The 18,610-nt window shown below is 38.7% G+C and overlaps 1 protein-coding gene across 12 annotated transcripts in view; it reads right to left on the minus strand.

The window, feature by feature from the left end:
* Positions 1–18,610, minus strand: part of LOC121310568 (disco-interacting protein 2 homolog C-like) — a 166,246-nt gene that overhangs the window by 13,223 nt on the left and 134,413 nt on the right. For 7 of the 12 annotated variants that reach the window (XM_041243674.1, XM_041243677.1, XM_041243676.1 and 4 more), the window contains 11 exons: positions 18,366–18,480; positions 17,864–18,065; positions 17,326–17,435; positions 12,712–12,792; positions 11,774–11,897; positions 9,526–9,647; positions 8,619–8,730; positions 7,932–8,041; positions 5,199–5,329; positions 4,111–4,279; positions 2,861–3,031 (listed from right to left, as the gene is read on the minus strand). In XM_041243674.1, coding sequence (XP_041099608.1) covers positions 2,861–3,031; positions 4,111–4,279; positions 5,199–5,329; positions 7,932–8,041; positions 8,619–8,730; positions 9,526–9,647; positions 11,774–11,897; positions 12,712–12,792; positions 17,326–17,435; positions 17,864–18,065; positions 18,366–18,480 — 1,447 coding nt within the window. Of the gene's footprint in view, positions 1–18; positions 529–2,860; positions 3,032–4,110; positions 4,280–5,198; positions 5,330–7,931; positions 8,042–8,618; positions 8,731–9,525; positions 9,648–11,773; positions 11,898–12,711; positions 12,793–17,325; positions 17,436–17,863; positions 18,066–18,365; positions 18,481–18,610 lie in introns of those variants that run through there. The other 5 variants (XM_041243675.1, XM_041243671.1, XM_041243667.1 and 2 more) reach the window with 2 other exon arrangements.

Raw genomic sequence — 18,610 nt, forward strand, 5'->3', positions numbered from 1 at the left:
ACACCAAGACACAAGGGAAGATGAGAAATGGGGATGGGGAGTGAGGAGATATGCAATAAGAGGGGAATCAAAAACAAGGAAGAAAAAAAGAAAACAAAAAATGTCAAATACAGAAAATGTCAAATAAATAAATAAAATAAGATAGACACTCTACTGCTGCTGTTATGTACTAATGAACAAACAGTGTTAATAACACTTTAGTAAATCAGCTGGTGTAAATTACAGTCATGGAAAGATATCTGTGCACACACACTGTCGAGTGCTTACCACAGGACTTCACAAGCAAGCTTACTATCGCACTGCTATACATTCCTTTTTATTTTTTTTATTATCCCTGTAATTATTGTTATTATTATTTTACTTAATTTATTTTTTTTACAGATTTTAATGCAGATTAGAGCGTCTGTTAGTGATGATTCAAAATGTATTGATATGTCCTGGGTCTCTGATGAACTGAAAGTTTGAATTAATTTCACTGCCTAATCTTCCGGAAATCAATTTCTGTGCAAATAAACTTTAACCATGAAGCTGTTGTCTCCATAATGAAAGAGAGAGAGAGAGAGAGAGAGAGAGAGAGAGAGAGAGAGAGAGAGAGAGAGAGAGAGAGAGAGGCATTTAATCAATAACAAAATCAACAGAGCAAGATGGGTTTCTTGGAGGAGAGGCTGGGTAGTGGAAAAAAGTGAAATCTCTTTGAAAGCGAGGACATTTGATAAGTTGAATAACTGTTAACAGAATGGAGATTGTAATCACAAATAGTACAAGAGAGCTATAGGAACAAACAGGATGTTTTCTGGCTGTTAATCCAGTACTGTATTCTTTTTAACATGCATTTGCAAGCATCCCTGAGACGAGCTTCAAGGATACAAGCGTTGGTTAATAAATAGTTATACAGTACGGCGCATGCATCCTTTCGGGACATTAAGACCTCAAATAAAGGATTGATTAACAGAAAACATCTAACAGTAACTTCAATCAACAAAACAAACAAACAAGCTGTTTACTGGCACAACTGCAGCCAGTTAAAAAGCCAATCAGCAAGATCTGCTGTTTACAAGAGTCGAAGCAACAAAATCAACAGCGCAAACATACAGTATAGAATACTGAAGATGCAAGGCAAAACATGTGATGAAAAAAAGAGTGGAAACTCCGGCATATGTGATGCATTACGATGGAAATGCCACAAAGGAGAGCGGAAATACTTCACAGCAGCAAAGTGCTCCTGAGGAGAGCAAGAGAATTCGGATACCAATCCAGAACTTCACACCACTGAACAGTCTATTTAATGGTTTGCTAAACCCAGATCTATTTGAACAGTCAGACTTGAGGGCCAGTTATATACACAGTAATGTGATGTGTTCACGCTGCACTCCTTACTCTATATACAATGCAGAGGATATGCAGGCCGCATCCTGTCCATGCTTTGGGAGACAGAAAGGTAAAAGTAACTCTACACTTTGATTTGTCAACAACCCTAATGATTCTAAACCCAGCTAATGGGTTTTCATAATGTTTCTGACATTGCAAAGCTTTACCAAGCCCAGCAATAAGCTTTACACAGCTTACAGGCTCAAAAGGGCTAGTAAATAGCTTTGGCTTACCTGCACTTTCCTTCCTGCAAAAGGATTACCCCAAATACATTCTAGTTTTTATTTTGTCAGAGACTTATTTCTACCAATGGTTCTCCATACGAATAAAACATCTTTTCCAATTCCCACCTAACTGCAAGTCCTCTGCACTCAGCCCCATAAGCGGACATGCATACAGCACATCAGTGTATGCAAGAGGTGGATACATTCATAAGGAACAAACAATGCGAGGGGGTCTTTTACTTTAATCAAAGATCGAAACACTTGAAGAAATTATTAGTACTGTCCTCATAGTTCATTTGAAAATGAAAATCTTCATGAACCGTAACTCTTCTTTGGTTTTACTGGCCCATAATAGTAATTGCTAATACCATTATCATCAAAGTTGCGCATTTCCAAGCATTCAACAGATATGCTGCAATACTGGTATATAGACTACCCCACTGGCAACGACTAAATAATAATAAAAAAAGATACTACAGTTTCAGTTAATCTTCTTCCATTGATATTTATAATGAACTAGGGCTAAATGGAAGATTGTATACCAGCAATCACGGGGGAAGAAAACCCCATTATGAAAATTGAAAAGCGGACACTGGGAATCGAGTATAAACAGGAAGACACAGTTCACAACCCTTTCACAATAATCTGGTGTTAACCCATTTAGGCCAAAAGTCCAAGTGTCATTATCCTAGATGTGTGACAAGACCAGCAGGTGAATGCTGTACCAAATACATATTTATAGATTTTTATACAGCAAATATCTATTAATTAATGAGCACTTCACCCATGAATTAATAAACTACTCTTCAATAAATAAGATACTAAATAATTGATTAATTAATTGTAAATGCCTTCTACAGTAAATATCTATTCATTTATGAGCACATCACCCATGAACCAGTAATGTTGTCCATTAATCCAAGCCCCATATTTATCTGCACATTCCTTATAAATGCAAAGTAAACACCACCCATGTGTGTCTTTCATGCCAGCTTCTCACACTGGTAGCACAACAGTTTAAAAAAAAAAAAAAAAAAAAAAAAAAGTCAAATTGATCAAGTTTTACGAATGCCCAATCTTTTACAACTGAACCTAAAGAATCATGCCTCCTCATGCATTTCCCAACATGTAATTAAAATAACATCTACTTATACTGAAAACAAAGGACCTAAGAAGCCAGACGACAAGAATGCAAAGACAAACAAGCGTTCATTTATACAATAGCTGCTGCTGGCAAAATTGTGGAAGAAAGAATGGTGGTAGCTCACCTGTAAACAAATGGCCAGGTTGACCCTGCAGCCGAATGACGTGCTCACAGCTCGGGGGTGGAGTCCGAGGTCCTTGAAGAGCTTGGAGAAGGACTGGGTGAGAGATATTCTGGGCCGCTCCTCTGCTACAACAACGCAAGTCCGCACACGCGACAGGTCCAGTCCCCTTGACTGGGAGGGAGAAGGTGCGTGTGAGAATTCCATTTTCACTTTCTCTCTTAGAACAATAGCCCTCATGGCTTGAAAGCAGCGCAGTGTTTAACAAAAACACATAAGAACTGCACAAGTCAAAGACTGGAGACAAAAGTTGTGGCAAGTGCCTTCATCAGGCAAAATCAAATTCACATCCCCTTAGATTAGTTACTGTAAATAAACGACCCAGACAATTAAGCAAGTTAAGGGCTTGCACTGTAAGTTGTCTTTTTATTAGTTTTAGAATTGGTAATGGAAGTGGTAATGCTTCCTTAAAAAAAGTGTTAATAAAAGTGTGTAGTGCAAAAAATACTTTAAATACAATGGCCAAATATGTCAGTGTATCCACAGTGCTGCAAGTCAAATAACAACTTGCAATACAATCCCATGCACATTATTAACAAACGCAGGAAAGAGAATACCAAAATGTAGCTTCGTCATATTGGTAGTTTCCTGCTCCAACAAAGATTGAAGACATACTGCGAAAAAAGACAGCCGTGTAACATTGGTTATTTAAGGGTTAATGTCATTTCTATGGTGTGTTTGGTAACAAGGGCACTCTCAAGTCAATAAAGCCAGAGAACTGAGGTCCATACACCAGCACTTTTTAAAGTTCTTTCTTTCTTTCTCTTTGTTCGTACTCATTGAAATAACCCTTGCAGCTCAGTGAAGCAGTTCACCTTTTAAGAGCAGAGCTCCAGCACCATGGCGTTTTCTTGGTAAGCAGTGCGTTTTGAACAGGGGTCATTAATTACTGTCTACTAGCTTTGCTTTTTGCAGCTCCGTTTTTGAGAAATAACAGAGCTGCTAAATGCCATAGAAAACAGTGACAGGGTTCTATATAATAAGCAATAACGCAGACACCTTTTCATATAGTTACAGACCCTATTGCATGCTGTTTATTAACAAATAACTGAACTTCCATGCAGTACTGTATCTGCTGTCCGTCAAATTAAAGCATTGCTCTGTATGCACTAGGTGTCTCAGCTAAAAATAAATGCCATAGCTATAACTATAAAAAGTACTTGAGGTTAGACAGTAGTTCCGGTATGTGTCACCTTGAGCGATTCTGTTTGCAGCCCAAGCCCTTTGGTGCACAGCTCCATCACAGAGTATGAACAGAAGGTGTCTCGGACTTTGTACTGACTGACTGCAAGGAGCCACAGTGCAGGGTTTATCTCCAGCTCTGAAGGTGGGATCAAGATTGACTGATGCCCTGAATATACACTGCAAAGAAAAATAAATAAAAACAGATTAACCGTATACAGTACATGCTGCAAAACTCAATACGCAAGAATAGTTTATGTTTAAACATAAACTATTCTTGCGTCGACAGCCCCTCAGTGACAGCCACGTGAAATGCAGCTCAATCAGGAGCAATTCAACTTGCTAAATCAATCACAATCAATTAGGGTTTTGATTCCGACAGGTAGCTGACTGTGCCAGCACTGACAAATGCATATTTCTATCCAACAGGTCTCCTTACTCAGCCCAGCTAATGAGATTACCAGCAGCCAACCAAATGTGCCTGAACTCTCCCACATAGATAAACATATAGATTTTATAAGTATTATTATTTTTAAAATGTGTTTATCAATTGTATTTAATTTCGAAATGACACATTTTCTCATAAAATATTTGTTAACCTGTAAGTTTATAATCTGGAAGTGATCAATGGTGCCTAACAGCCATTTATTCTTTTATTGTTGCTTTTGATCTCCAGCTTGCTAAAACTAATATTATATTTTTTGAACAGCCATAACTGTAAAATAAAAGGATTCAAGAAATGCAGTATATATTAAAAATACAGCTATCACAAAGAAAACTTTAATAATTATTATACAGAAATAAATCACAGGATACAGTAGTAGATGACAAAAAAAACCTTAACAGAACCAGTTTAACTCTGGAAATGTGAGTATACATTCTGTTTATAATGCAAATGGAGAGATGATATAACATGTGATATAACAATGTCCACTTAACTAACATGAAAGCATTATACTGATAACAGCATGAACAGGAAGCTTGCAGTCCAGTTGATAATTCTACACTGAGGTACGACAAGGCGTCTCACTACATGGCTTTAAAAGTGCACCTCTTGAAGACCGGTTGTCTTTCACAGGAATGGAAAGCACAATGTTACCTGCATAGGCACCACAGAACAAACCCAAGCCCACAGTAAGGGTCTAGGCAGATGGCCACCTCTCGAGATGGATAAAGCTCACACTGCAGCTTGATTGACCGGCAAAAGGCACTGGTGGCTGTGTGAGACATCTACAAAAAAACAAAACACAAACAAACAAAGAAACACTCAAACAATTGTGCTATTCTCATGTACACCACAGAATATGATATTCTTAAGCAGAGAGGGATGGAAATAAGACTCCTACTGCATAGCTGTGGCAACCATGCCAGGCTTCACTGCAAGCTTGATTGGCTCCAGTGTATAGGTAGCCTCAGGTGTGTCACGGCAAAATCAGGAATGGCTCAAACTGCTATGGAATGGGAGTCTTATTTCTATCCCTTAGCAGTGTCCACTGTTGAAAAGGTTAAAAAAGCAAGACTGTGCTAAAAGATCTTGATAAATTTGCTCCATTCTTGTCTGATACAGCTAGGTTTTCCACAGCTTATGTGTCATCTATAACTTCAAAACACTGATTCAAAATGTGTGTACAAAAACTGATTAAAAAGTATAAATATAATTATTTTCAATATTGGGGGGTTATTTCATATTGCTGTTGTAATAATTGTATATATTTTTTTTCTTTTGCTATAGTAATGTTTTTATTTTGGCTTTGTTTTGTTTTCCTTTACATTCAGACAGATTTGAACAAACCCATGTTTTCAAAGAACAACAACAAAAAAATTATCTGAAATCCTCTGTAATTGACTGCAGCTTCTGCTGTGCTGTACACAAGCGCTGTCTGGAAACATTCTGGCCACAGTGCTACTATTGTGCTAGTTGTACACGTAAAGTGGATTTGACGAGTGCAGTGGTTCGAGAGCTTCCAGGCCTCCCCAAGGAGCAGCTTGTGTGTGTGTGTGTGTGTGTGTGTGTGTGCACTTGGTGAGAGAGCAGCTCAAGTATTCTGGACCCAAGGAGGTACTCATCATCAAGGCCTTTCAACAAACTCCCTTTCTGTGGGGGTCTTACTGTTTTGTGCTTTTTAAAATGAGGAAACAGTGATGAATACAACCAGTACAGGTTTTCATTATATTATGCCCATAAGTCATCCACATTGATAAACGTTATTATCTATTTGGTCTGTGTCTCAGCATGGGGCCATGTTGAAATAAATATCCAGTTTCGCAACAGCTTTCCGGGGCAAAACAACTACATGAATACATTTATAATCAATTAATTAATTATACTTACTGCTTTTTATTACTTAAAATATCTAGTTTACAGATAGAGAGATAAATAGATAGATAAAAACACAGTGCTCCCCCTTTATAAGGTAGCCCTTTATACTGGGAACAGGTTATAAGACGGTACAGAAATAGCATGATCTCGTAAGTATGGGTCCCAACTGTAGCGTTATAAAGGGGGAGCACTATATATATACACACACACACACACACACACACACACACACACACACACATATATATATATATATATATATATATATATATATATATATATATATATATATATATATATATATATATACACACACACACATGTGTATATATATATATATATATATATATATATATATATATATATATATACTTATATGTGTATATGTATATACCCACACACACATATAATGTGTGTGTGTGTGTCTATATATATATATATATATATATGTGTGTGTGTGTGCATATATATATATATATATATATATATATATATATATGTGTGTGTGTGTGTTGTGTGTGTGTGTGTGTGTGTGTGTGTGTGTGTATATATATATAGTGACAGACTGGGGCGAGTAAGAGAGAAATGTGTAGTTCAGGAGGGGCTAGAGAACTACTTCCGCCAGAATGCCACGGGAGAGAGCCAGGATGCAGCTCATCTGGCTTCCTGGCTTTAATTAAGAATTAAGGCTGTCACTATGAAGAAACCTGTGTGGTTTTAAAAAAGGTAGTGTGTGAACCTTTTTGCGTTTTGTGTGTTTAAAAACTGTTTTGTTTAAAAATCGGTAAGTGGCTTAGCCGTTCGATGTTAGTTCCTGACAAAGTTCAGTTATGACTCTGTGTGGGAGTTTTTGTTTCTGTTTTGTTACCGTAAATAATAAAAGTGAGCATACGCGCTAAAAACATGCATCTTGTGTATGGGTCTATATTTAAAAAGGGCAAAACGAACTCTCAACCACAAGGCTGTCTGTCTCTGTCTCTCTACAATAAGTCTGAACTGTCAAAATCAATTCAAGTGCTTTCACTTTCAAAATGTTTTGTTGTTAAAAATAAAACAAATCAGCTAATGTAGAAAACTAGCTCCCCCCCCCCACAGCGCACTGCGTCTCTGCTGGATACTGTGCTTCTACAGATTGATCGTTTCTTAATACACCCAAGTAATTATTGCAGTTTCTAGGTTCAATATTTTTCTCAGCCAGTCATGAATGAGTTGAATGAATGAATGGGTTCCAGCCTCAAAAAGAAAGGCAATTCAACATCATTAATTCATGACCAATACTGAGCAGCACCGCACAATGCAGTCAATAAGAGATACTATGGTTGTGCATGCAGGCAGACAGACAAAGCATATGGTACAGTGAGCTGTCTTTTTATTGCTGTTACTATGGAGATAGTGGTTTACCTACAGTGCACACAACACACAGATGAACAAACAAGACACATCTCAGTAGCAGCACCTGCTCCAAGAAGTGGAACTAGTATAAATGGCTGAGCAATAAGACGAGGCCCCTACCTTCACTCCTGCAAGCATTCCTGTTGTGGACACACTGAAATCCAGATAGGCCAATGTGTCCGGGTCCGAGGGCTTGTATACTTGGGGAGGTCGTTTCTTTGGCAAATCATCTGAAACGGGAAGCATCCTAAATACACACACATACACTATTGACTCCCAATTAATTCCATATCAAATTATCACACAAGTAACAAGTATGTTAGTAACATACAGGACCCTGAAAAAAGCAGCTCTCCATCACCCCCTGCATCCACCAGGTGCACGCAACACCACAGTACAGATGAACAGGGTCCTCCGTACTGTAGCACCATTTTTATCATTGAGAACATGAGGTATTCCCTCCCCAAATTTGACCAATATCCTATTCATTGTCCAGCAGGGCATTGAAAAGACTGAATTTTTCACTCCCCAAATAAGACACTGGTTTAAACACAATAAAAATGAGGTATTAAATAGAAGACATTTCAGACAATGCCTACCTCAGTGTCAGGGCTTCAACGAGACAGTCCAAATATTAACAGTGCTTACATAAGTAACAAATACTTTCCTCTTCTATATTGAACTTGAATAGTACCACAGTGTACGAAGCTCTGTGTCAGTGAACACTTCTTGATAAACTCCTGCAGTGGTGTAGTGGAATAGACACAGTGTCAGTGATGCTTTGCAAGGTAGTTTTAAACCCATTACCTGTATCCAGGACAGGGGGCCATGTTCTCACATCTACTGCAGCCGATGCTTCCTTTGACCTCAGCAGTTTACATACTACCTGCGATGTCATTATACAGGCTGACCGGCTGACCTGCAAGAACAACTAGATCAGCTGCGTTTTCATTTATTGTAACAGAATACCAGCCACCGTCTTCCTGCAAGCCGGTGTTTGAACACAATAGACTTATGAACCGCAAGCCTGAAGGCTGAATTATTAGAGCTGCAAAACAACAAAATGTGGTGTCAAACACACAAAGTCCATATTATTCGATTGTCAATATCATAGATTGTAAGGTGGGCAGGTAGTTTTAAAGTATACAAGTGATACAAATGCATAGTTCTAGTGTCTTACCAGGAAACAAGCCTTGCATTTTTAAATAATATGAAAGCATGTGGTACAAATTCTGTTACTGTAACAACTTTCATTGTAACTCCTTTTACAACATAAATGTAGCAAAGCTCATTCTGGTATTGGATATTCTGTATATTCTGAAATCTGGAAGGGCACAGACTTAATGCAAGCGCACAGTTTGACACCATTTTTTTCTGATTGTGTTAATGAGTGAAAGTCAGTATATATGTTTTTTTTAAATATTGTTTTATATACATACAATTTTCCATAAAAAATGCCTCCAGAAAAGTAAGATTAACTGAATTTGCAACAACAACACAAACATAAGCCCAATGCAAATCATTTCAGTCATATTTAATACAATTTATCTTGCTCAGACATCCATCATGGGAATTACATGGTAAGCGACACAATTTAAATGCATCTGTCACCCGTAATTGAGTATTTTGGATTACAGTATTACATTAGACACCAATGCTGGCAAAAAAAAAATTAGACAGCACCTTCCGTTACCACGGCAGATTATTGACTAACCTCTACAATCATCTTTACAGTGGGCAGCGTAGTGGCTATGTTCTGTGGATGTGGAGGTCGCACTGTTATTGGCACACAGCCTGCATACAGACACCCGTAAAATGCTGCAATCAGGTCTATTCCTGCACGAAGGACACAAAAGAAATGAGAAATTCTTATTCCTAACCAGCGTTCGCGATTAATCAAACCCTGTGCCAGCCAAGGAGCTGCTGTGGAGAAATAATGAGGTGGTTAAATGAGTGAGTAGCTTTAAGCCTGTCAATCGAATGCTTTTTTCATGCAATCCCCTTGTCAGTAGTGGTCGTGCTTGACTGACTCTATTCATTGGCTCTTTGAATGCTTCTTTAGCCATGAAAATCTGATGGAAGCTCTGACTACAAGTCATCCTTGGCACTTCTTCTCTGACTAAAATATACAGCCACCCTTCCTTTAGGTGTGGAGCAATACCACAAAACACTCAATACACTGACTTACAGTAGCACTGAATTTATCGGAGGCAGTCCAATATGCTATTATAGATAGGTTGACCAGGCATCTCTGTTTAGCCAGGGCAGTGCCGGTTTAGCCAGGGCAGTCTCGGTTTAGCCAGGGCAGTCTCGGTTTAGCCAGGGCAGTCCCGGTTTAGCCAGGGCAGTCTCGGTTTAGCCAGGGCAGTCCCGGTTTAGCCAGGGCAGTCTCGGTTTAGCCAGGGCAGTCCCGGTTTAGCCAGGGCAGTCCCGGTTTAGCCAGGGCAGTCTCGGTTTTCCATCAAAGGTCCCGGTGACCCGACATGTTTCGCAAAAATTTAAAAACTCCCGGTTTTCAGCCACTTCCGTGGCTCTTCGGTCAAAAATAACATAAACAACCGCTTCCTATATAACTTAAATTATGGAACCTGCAGTGAACACAAATAAAAAAGACACTCGGGTAATCAAGAACATTATTTTTATACAGTGATTAACAGACATGCATGCTTATTCCTCAGTGCGGTATGCATTTTCATTTAGTTTATATTCAATATGAATCTACAATTATGTGCAATACTTCGTAGCTGTTCAGTTCTGGCGGGACTTAGCACAGGCACAACAATGCAGAGTAGCAGGAGGGTGCAAGTCCCTGAATCCACCAGGATAAACCACATCAACAACATCAATAAATAGAGGCATCCTGACGCACAGAGTCAAGAAAGAAAAAGAAAGAAAGAAATGCCAAAACGTACAATGTATTTTTAACAACGATCTACAGAATGCATTATTGTTATTGTTATTATTATTATTATTATTATTATTATTATTATTATTATAAACACAATAACAAAGTAGCCACACATATATAACACAATATGGCAAGTTAAACTAATTAGCCACAAATTTTAAGAGTGAGATGATGGCTATTTAAATAACCATTAAATAGCATATATTTAACATGTTTAATTAATTAGACTTAACAATTATGCAATTATTTAACAATATGTCCTGGTTTTGAGCTTTGAAAATTCGGTCACCCTAATTATATACTAGTAATTTTTATATATCTCTTCTATATCTTTTTCATGTGGGCACTTACCATGAAGAACTAAGGTAGCAATTTATTTAGTATGGTCTCAGCTCAGCTTTACAATCTACCCTAATAACAAGCAAAGGTGGGGCTAAGTGACACATTAAGGACGTAATTACAGTTTCAACTTCGGCTCTCCCAGGCATGTGGAATAATTACAGGATACATTTAGGTGAAAGTGAAGAATAAGAGCTGGTCCACCATGGCAGCCTAGTTATACACCTGAGATTACAAGCAAAGACTGCTCTAAAAACAGATCAAAACATTTTCTGCCAATTGAGCAAGCTTTAAAATACCTCAGTCACGAAATATTAAGACAGGACAACTCTCTGTAAACTTTTGTCTCTGTTGTCAAAAGAGTTACACCGCTGTCAGAATTGTAAACAAACAAACAAACAAACCGGGGTGAACCATTTTACTTGGAACAAATACTATAATTTAAAAAAACCACAACGCACAGAGAAGCAGCTGGATATAAAGAGAGACAAAGAGTGCTCAATGTATTGTGAATAACAGAGCCCACTCACAAGACGGTTTGCAGCTCATATCGATGTGAGGGCAGTTTCTTTTGTGTCAAAAATGAATTTTCTAACACCCCCCCCCCCCGTTTGGATTATTCATTTCAGTACAATACGACAATGTGAAAACAGGTCAGAAAATGTTGTATTGTGTCGCTGTAAAAAATATCAGCAGTTAAATCTAAGGCAGCTACCTGGAGGGTACACCAGAGCCACATGGTCTCCATCTTGTAGGTGGCCCCTCTCCCCCAGCATTGCTGCGATCTTCTCTGCTCTCTTGTGCAGCTGAAGGCAAGTCAGGGAGCTGGCTATTGTCCCCTGAACACAGAAATGTAAAAAAAAAATACAATCAAACAAATGTGTGTCACTAAAAAGACCCTCTGATCCAGACACAATGCCATTGCTGCAAAGTATAATGAGACCTGTTCCTAAATGTTTCTTGCTAGTTCTGTAGCACTTTCATTTTCTATTCTGTTTTACAAAAAAAAAAAAAATAATTGTACGCAGCATGATGGTAAATACTGTATAAATCTGGCATATATTGTCTGTCTGAATTAATTTTATAGATTCCAAAACTGCAATATTATGCAGGGCTTTTGGACGGCTTTGAGATTAAACAACATTAATAAAAAATGGTCTGAAAATCCCCCTGAAATATTAAATCCCTGGCGGAGTCATATTCAAACAGCAGCATAGAGCCTGGAGAGGGATTTCTTGAAAAGTACAGTTTATACAGAATAACCTTCTTTTTGGGATTACACACACACTGTGGTTTACGGAATGATGAAGATGATGAATCTGTCAATGAGAAAAAGCTCAAGCTCCTTCTGGATATTGGACTGCAACAGCAGTCACTCGGGAGGCTTACCCGTGAGCTGAGGAGTGTGTAAAGTGCATGGTCGAGAGGCTTACCCGTGAGCTGAGGAGTGTGTAAAGTGCATGGTCGAGAGGCTTACCCGTGAGCTGAGGAGTGTGTAAAGTGCATGGTCGAGAGGCTTACCCGTGAGCTGAGGAGTGTGTAAAGTGCATGGTCGAGAGGCTTACCCGTGAGCTGAGGAGTGTGTAAAGTGCATGGTCGAGAGGCTTACCCGTGAGCTGAGGAGTGTGTAAAGTACATGGTCGGGAGGCTTACCCGTGAGCTGAGGAGTGTGTAAAGTACATGGTCGGGAGTGGTCTGAGCTCGCCACTGTAACACTTCTGAGAGGAAGAGGAACTACAAAAAGAAATACAAGCACAAATAAAAATGCATGACCCGACGAAAAATAAAGTGACTTCTTCTGCAAGAAGCCCTTAAACAGAACACAGATTTACAGCACAAGATACAATCACAAGCACTTTAGTCTTTGTGTCAGAAGTGGAGCCACATATCAGCATTGTAACCAGAGCTGACATTCTACCAGGTCAAACTTTCAGTTTGTCTGAAATCTAAATGTTGAATATCTCCTGGCACTTTGCCTCCATTAGGAGAATCTCCTCCCTGGTTGAAACTGCATTTATAAGTGTGTGCGGCATCTTTAACCCTCTGTGCTGCTGCTGTTTATGACAGCCCACTCTTAATCATCCTTGCTATTCCAGTTACATTTTCTTGCTTTGAAAAATGACCCCTAAGGGTGTGAAGCTGTAGTTTCTGTAGCATAGTGACAAAGTGGGCAGAATGCGTACAGTTACACCACTAGTGGTCATACACACCTCACTTCAGAGATGTGTAGTTACAGCACAGTTACACCCCTTGTGGTCATACACCTCACTTCAGAAATGTGTAATTACACCTCTAGTGGTCATACACACCTCACTTCAGAGATGTGTACAGTACAATTACACCCATAATTGATGTGGTAATGCAGGATTACCACATCAGTTACAACATAAGGACATAAGAAAGTTTACAAACAAGTAGAGGCCATTCGGCCCATCTTGCTCGTTTGGTTGTTAGTAGCTTATTGATCCCAGAATCTCATCAAGCAGCTTCTTGAAGGATAGCAGTATGTTAGCTTCAACAACATTACCTGGGAGTTGGATCCAGATTCCCACAATTCTCTTTGTAAAAAAGTGCCTCCTATTTTCAGTTCTGAATGCCACTTTGTCTAATCTCCATTTGTGACCCTTGGTCCTCGTTTCTTTTTTCAAGTTGAAAAAGTCCCCTGGGTTGATACTGTCAATACCTTTTAGGATTCTGAATGCTTGAATCAGTTTGCCACATATTTTGTTCAACACCGAATTGATTCAATTATTTTAGCCTGTCTGCATAAGATATGCCTTTCGCTCTTCTTTGCACTCTTTCTAGAGCAGCAATATCCTTTTTGTAGCGAGGGGACCAGAAGTGAACACAATATTCTAGATGAGGTCTTACTAATGCATTGTAAAGTTTTAACATTACTTCCCTTGATTTAAATTCAACACTTTTCACAATATATCCGATATATGTTGGCCTTTTTTTATTGCTTCTCCACATTGTCAAGAGTCAACATAAACTCCTAAATCGTTTTCATAGATCCCTTCTTCAATTTTATTATCTCCCATGTGGTATTTATAATGGACATTTTTATTGCCTGCGTGCACTACCTTATACGTTTCTATATTAAATGTCATTTACCATGTGTCTGCCCAGTTGTGAATGCTGTCTAGGTCATTTTGAATGACCTGTGGTTCTGGAACAGTGTTTGCCATTCCTCCTTTTTTGTGTCTTCTGCAAATTTAACAAGTTTGCTTACTATACCAGAATCTAAATCATTAATGTAGATTAGAAAGAGCAGAGGACCTAATACTGGTCCCTGTGGTACACCACTGGTTACCTCGCTCCATTTTGAGGTTTCTCCTCTAATCAGTACTTTCTGTTTTCTACATGGTAACCACTCCCTAATCCATGTGAAGGCATTTCCTTGAATCCCTACTGCATTCAGTTTGAGAATTAATCTTTTATGAAGGACTCCGTCAAAAGCTTTTTGGAAATCTAAATAAATCATGTCATATGCTTTGAAATTATCCATTGTCGATGCTGCATGGCTTGAAAAAAATCAAGCAGGGTTAGTTAGACATGATCTCTCTTTCCTAAGACCATGCTGACTGTCTCCCAGGATACTGTTATCATATAGGCAATTTTGAATCTTATCATAGTTTCCATAAGTTTACATATAATAGAAGTCAGGCTTATTGTTTTGTCTCCCTTTTTGTGGATCGGTATTATGTTTGCAAATAGTTTTAAAACATATATTTTCATAGAATTTCATGTCTAATGAGAGTACTGTTTTACATTCAATTATAGCTTTATAGTGTGGTACATCATGCTCAATTTAATAACACATGATCAAAACCACTGAATACAGTTAACTGTTAATACATTAAAAATAAGAAGAAAATCCACACACACACACGTACTGTAAGACCTGACTTTCAAACATACGTACCTGTGTAAAGGATGCTTTGCAACATGACTGGCACAATGAAGTTACGCAGAGTACAATATGTTGTAAGCATCACCAGTAGTGTCATACTGTACATATGTGCAATTGAAAGATGCAAAGAGAATACACCCAATGGCATTCCTGTTTCTAGGCTGTCAAAGTTTAAAGTCGAGGGTAGAGTACAGAGGTGGCCAAGCCGCAGCTTCCCCGGCAGTTGAAGCGCGCTTCCTGGTGACAAGCTGGATGATGCACACTTTGTGGCTTGAATGAACTGAACAATAATAAACAAAAACTAAAAGAAAAACAAACACAAACAAACACAAGTCTACTATTTCTCTTGAGTTTCTTTGAGCCTGCATGTTCACTTGATGACCTTTGACACGCACGCATATTTCAATCACTGAGTGAAAGCCAGATGTGCTGTTGAAAGTTAATTTTACAATTCTGAATTAAGTGCTTGTTCGTTTTGTGAAGACAATGGTATCGAGCACACCATCCACGAATAACAATATAAAGCATGCGTCTAAGCCAGAATGAGAGGAAGTTTGCTTTCACTGAAAACAGAGGTAACCCTCTGCATCTCCCCTGCAACAAATTGCTTGCACGTGTCGTTTCTACAAGATGAGCAACCCCAAACGTCATTATGAAACAAATCACAGAAAAAATCTGAATATCCTCCTGGATCAGACTTCGGGAGAAACAAGCTGGCCTCTTTAAAAGCACACCTCAGCAGATGCTTCTTTCGGTGTTCAGTAAAGAAGCTGATGCAACGACTCAAAGGTGTTTAGTTTGGAATATCGCTTGTGCCAAACGCCCTTATTCAGACGAATTAATCTTTTTATAAAAGTGTTGGAGCTAGACTAGATAACGGTGTTTAAATGTTTATATTGCAGGTGTAAAATTTATATTATAGTGACATATCTTGCATCTCATCATACGCAGCTGCTTTTTTTAAAATTTTTTTTTTTTTTTAAACAAGCATCAAGGGAAGAGCTTGTCAAAATGAATTCTTGCATATTTATGAATATTTAAAATGCATAATGCATACAGTATAATCAGAAATAATGGAAACATCAGTGTTACATTTCAAGATTAATACACTGTACACGTTACTGTATTGTTTAATCACAACAGTACAATAAAGAATTACACAGAGGCTGTGCAGCTCTGCAATGCTCTCCCTTGTTCTTGTGTATTTTGATGCCATCAGGAGATAACTGCTGTACTGCACAGAGTAAGGGCAAGATTCTGTTACAATGTTCGAGAGAATTAACAAAAATGTTTAAAACAATGCTAGTGTTTAAATGTCTTGCTCGCAGGCATTTCATGTTTTACAGTACGTGTCTTGCAGCGGTCGGCCACATGAATATTTTGGTATGCAGCTCGTAGGGTCAGGAAGTTTGGACGCCCCTGGTACAGTATACTGATGAAAGCACATGATAATAAATACTAAATCAAGTCTACTTTATTATGGAAATGACAGTATTTTCATTATGATATATGCACATAAGTATTTTCCAATATTTATTTTACATGTGACTAAAAATTAATTACCATCAGTTTTCACTCCACTGTTCATGTATTCTAAGAAGTCAACAAGTTGTAGATACTGTACATAGGGCCTGTTAATTGTCTGAAAAGAAACCTGATCGGTTCTCTGGTTTTGCCTATTAGTACTTTTCTGGAATGGTTGTATGTGTTGATGGATCGTGACGGATTTTATTTTAATGTTGATGGAGCCCATGAACAGCTCGAATCAGTAATAACAGTGGTAGAATCACAGAAGTAATGAATCTCCATTGCAACAAAACACAGTCAGCTGCCCCATGAACTCAAACAAGCACAGTAAGGCTTCTTTCTTTGCTTACTTAAAGTGTCTTCATTCTTTTTGTTTTGTTTGCTGGTTAACACCTACAGTAAAACCAGGAACTCTGAATACAGACCACTGAACTGACATGATACTCCGTGGGAATGAAACTAAATAAATAAAATACATAAATAAAAGTCAAGCAACTCCTTATGGGAATGTTTAGCAGATCACAGAACACATCTCTCATCACCATGCAGCTGTACATAACCAAACCCAAACCACATGCAACAAAACAAGACATTTATAATCTTGAACAATAGAACCTGTTAAACAAAGATGATTACATGAAATAAAAGCAAAAGAGTATGAAGCAAGCTTTCTCATCCCTCGCTCCAAAAACTACTGCAACTGCAAGTACAACCAGACACGGGAATGAGTGATCACGCAGTACTCATTACACAATGTTTAGATCTGTTCGGGAGTTCTGACCCTGCGTAACACACACACACACACACACACACACACACACACACACCTTTCTTGCCTGGTCATTGTCTTCAATCTGTCCTAGATCTCTTCCACTGGCCTGTGCGATCCGCTTCCCAGACACCAGGTTCCCCACCATCACAGAGGCAGGCCCGATCTCTGGAACAGGGACAGGTAAACCATCAGGACCACAGTGCCTCACTGGACACGAGTGCTACTGTTAGGTACGGTTTTAACTGTGAGACAAGAGGCCACAGACTGGATTTAACTGGAGTCACTGTATTAGACAGTGTGAAGAAACATGTACATGTTAGAGGTTATCCACTCTACTTTATAATACTCCAGGCATTTACTTTAGTACTGTTGGACCCAACCGGCAAAAAAAAATAACTAACAAATAATTTAAATAATTTTTTGTGTCTGTGTTTGAACAAATAAAGTTTGATATTCAAGAAACCACTCTAGAATGTTGTTAGAAGCTAGAACAATCTAGAACAGGAATTTGTGAACATGCTCGTTGTCAGTAGTATTATGAGGAAGGCCATTTTCCTTCCCTTTAAAAGACCTCCACATTGACTGTTGTGTACCTGGCTGCTTTTGCCTTGGCTTGGGCAGATTTGTTACACAGGTGTGTGGACACATCAGCACATTGCAAGGGTGTAGAGAGCCTTCCAAGAACAGCTGTTTCGTTTCAGACAGGTGAATGCCACCGAGAGGAGTTTTCGGGAGGGTATTGGCTGGAACGAGGGCCAAGCAGTAGACCCCTACTTGGTGAATGCTGTCTATTGCCTGAAAAGGAAAACAAACAAAAAAAAGTGTACATTTTTGTATCAGATATGGCAGGGGTGTCCAATCCTGGACCTGGAGGGATATTACACTCCAGGTTTAAGAGGTACAGTAATATAATTAACTAGTTCAGGGTCTGGGTGGATTAGAACAGGGTGGGAACAATGACCAGGAGTGGACTCACCTGAAATATGGCTTTCTTACTTGCATAGGATTTGCATAACCACCTTGTATTGTAAGTCATAAGTCATCAGTATGATGCATTTCAGAGTAAAGGATGAGTCAGAGGTGTTGCTTGCTCACCTGTAACACCCTGCTCATCCACTGGAAACTGTCCTCCTCTGTGGAGTCAGGCCTCTGCTCGGCAACAATCACTACCCTTTCATCATGAAGGACACTGATGGAGAACACAGCTATCCTGTAAATAAAACAAAAATAAATGGGAGGAGATTCTACAGCAGTGAAAAACACGAACATCGGTCTTATAACAAGATTGCAAGTTAAAAAAAAATAAAATAAAAAAATGTTCAATTTAGTAAAGCTTCATT

The sequence above is a fragment of the Polyodon spathula genome, chromosome 3 (assembly GCF_017654505.1).
Source record: "Polyodon spathula isolate WHYD16114869_AA chromosome 3, ASM1765450v1, whole genome shotgun sequence".
In the NCBI taxonomy this organism is placed as follows: Eukaryota; Metazoa; Chordata; class Actinopteri; order Acipenseriformes; family Polyodontidae; genus Polyodon; species Polyodon spathula.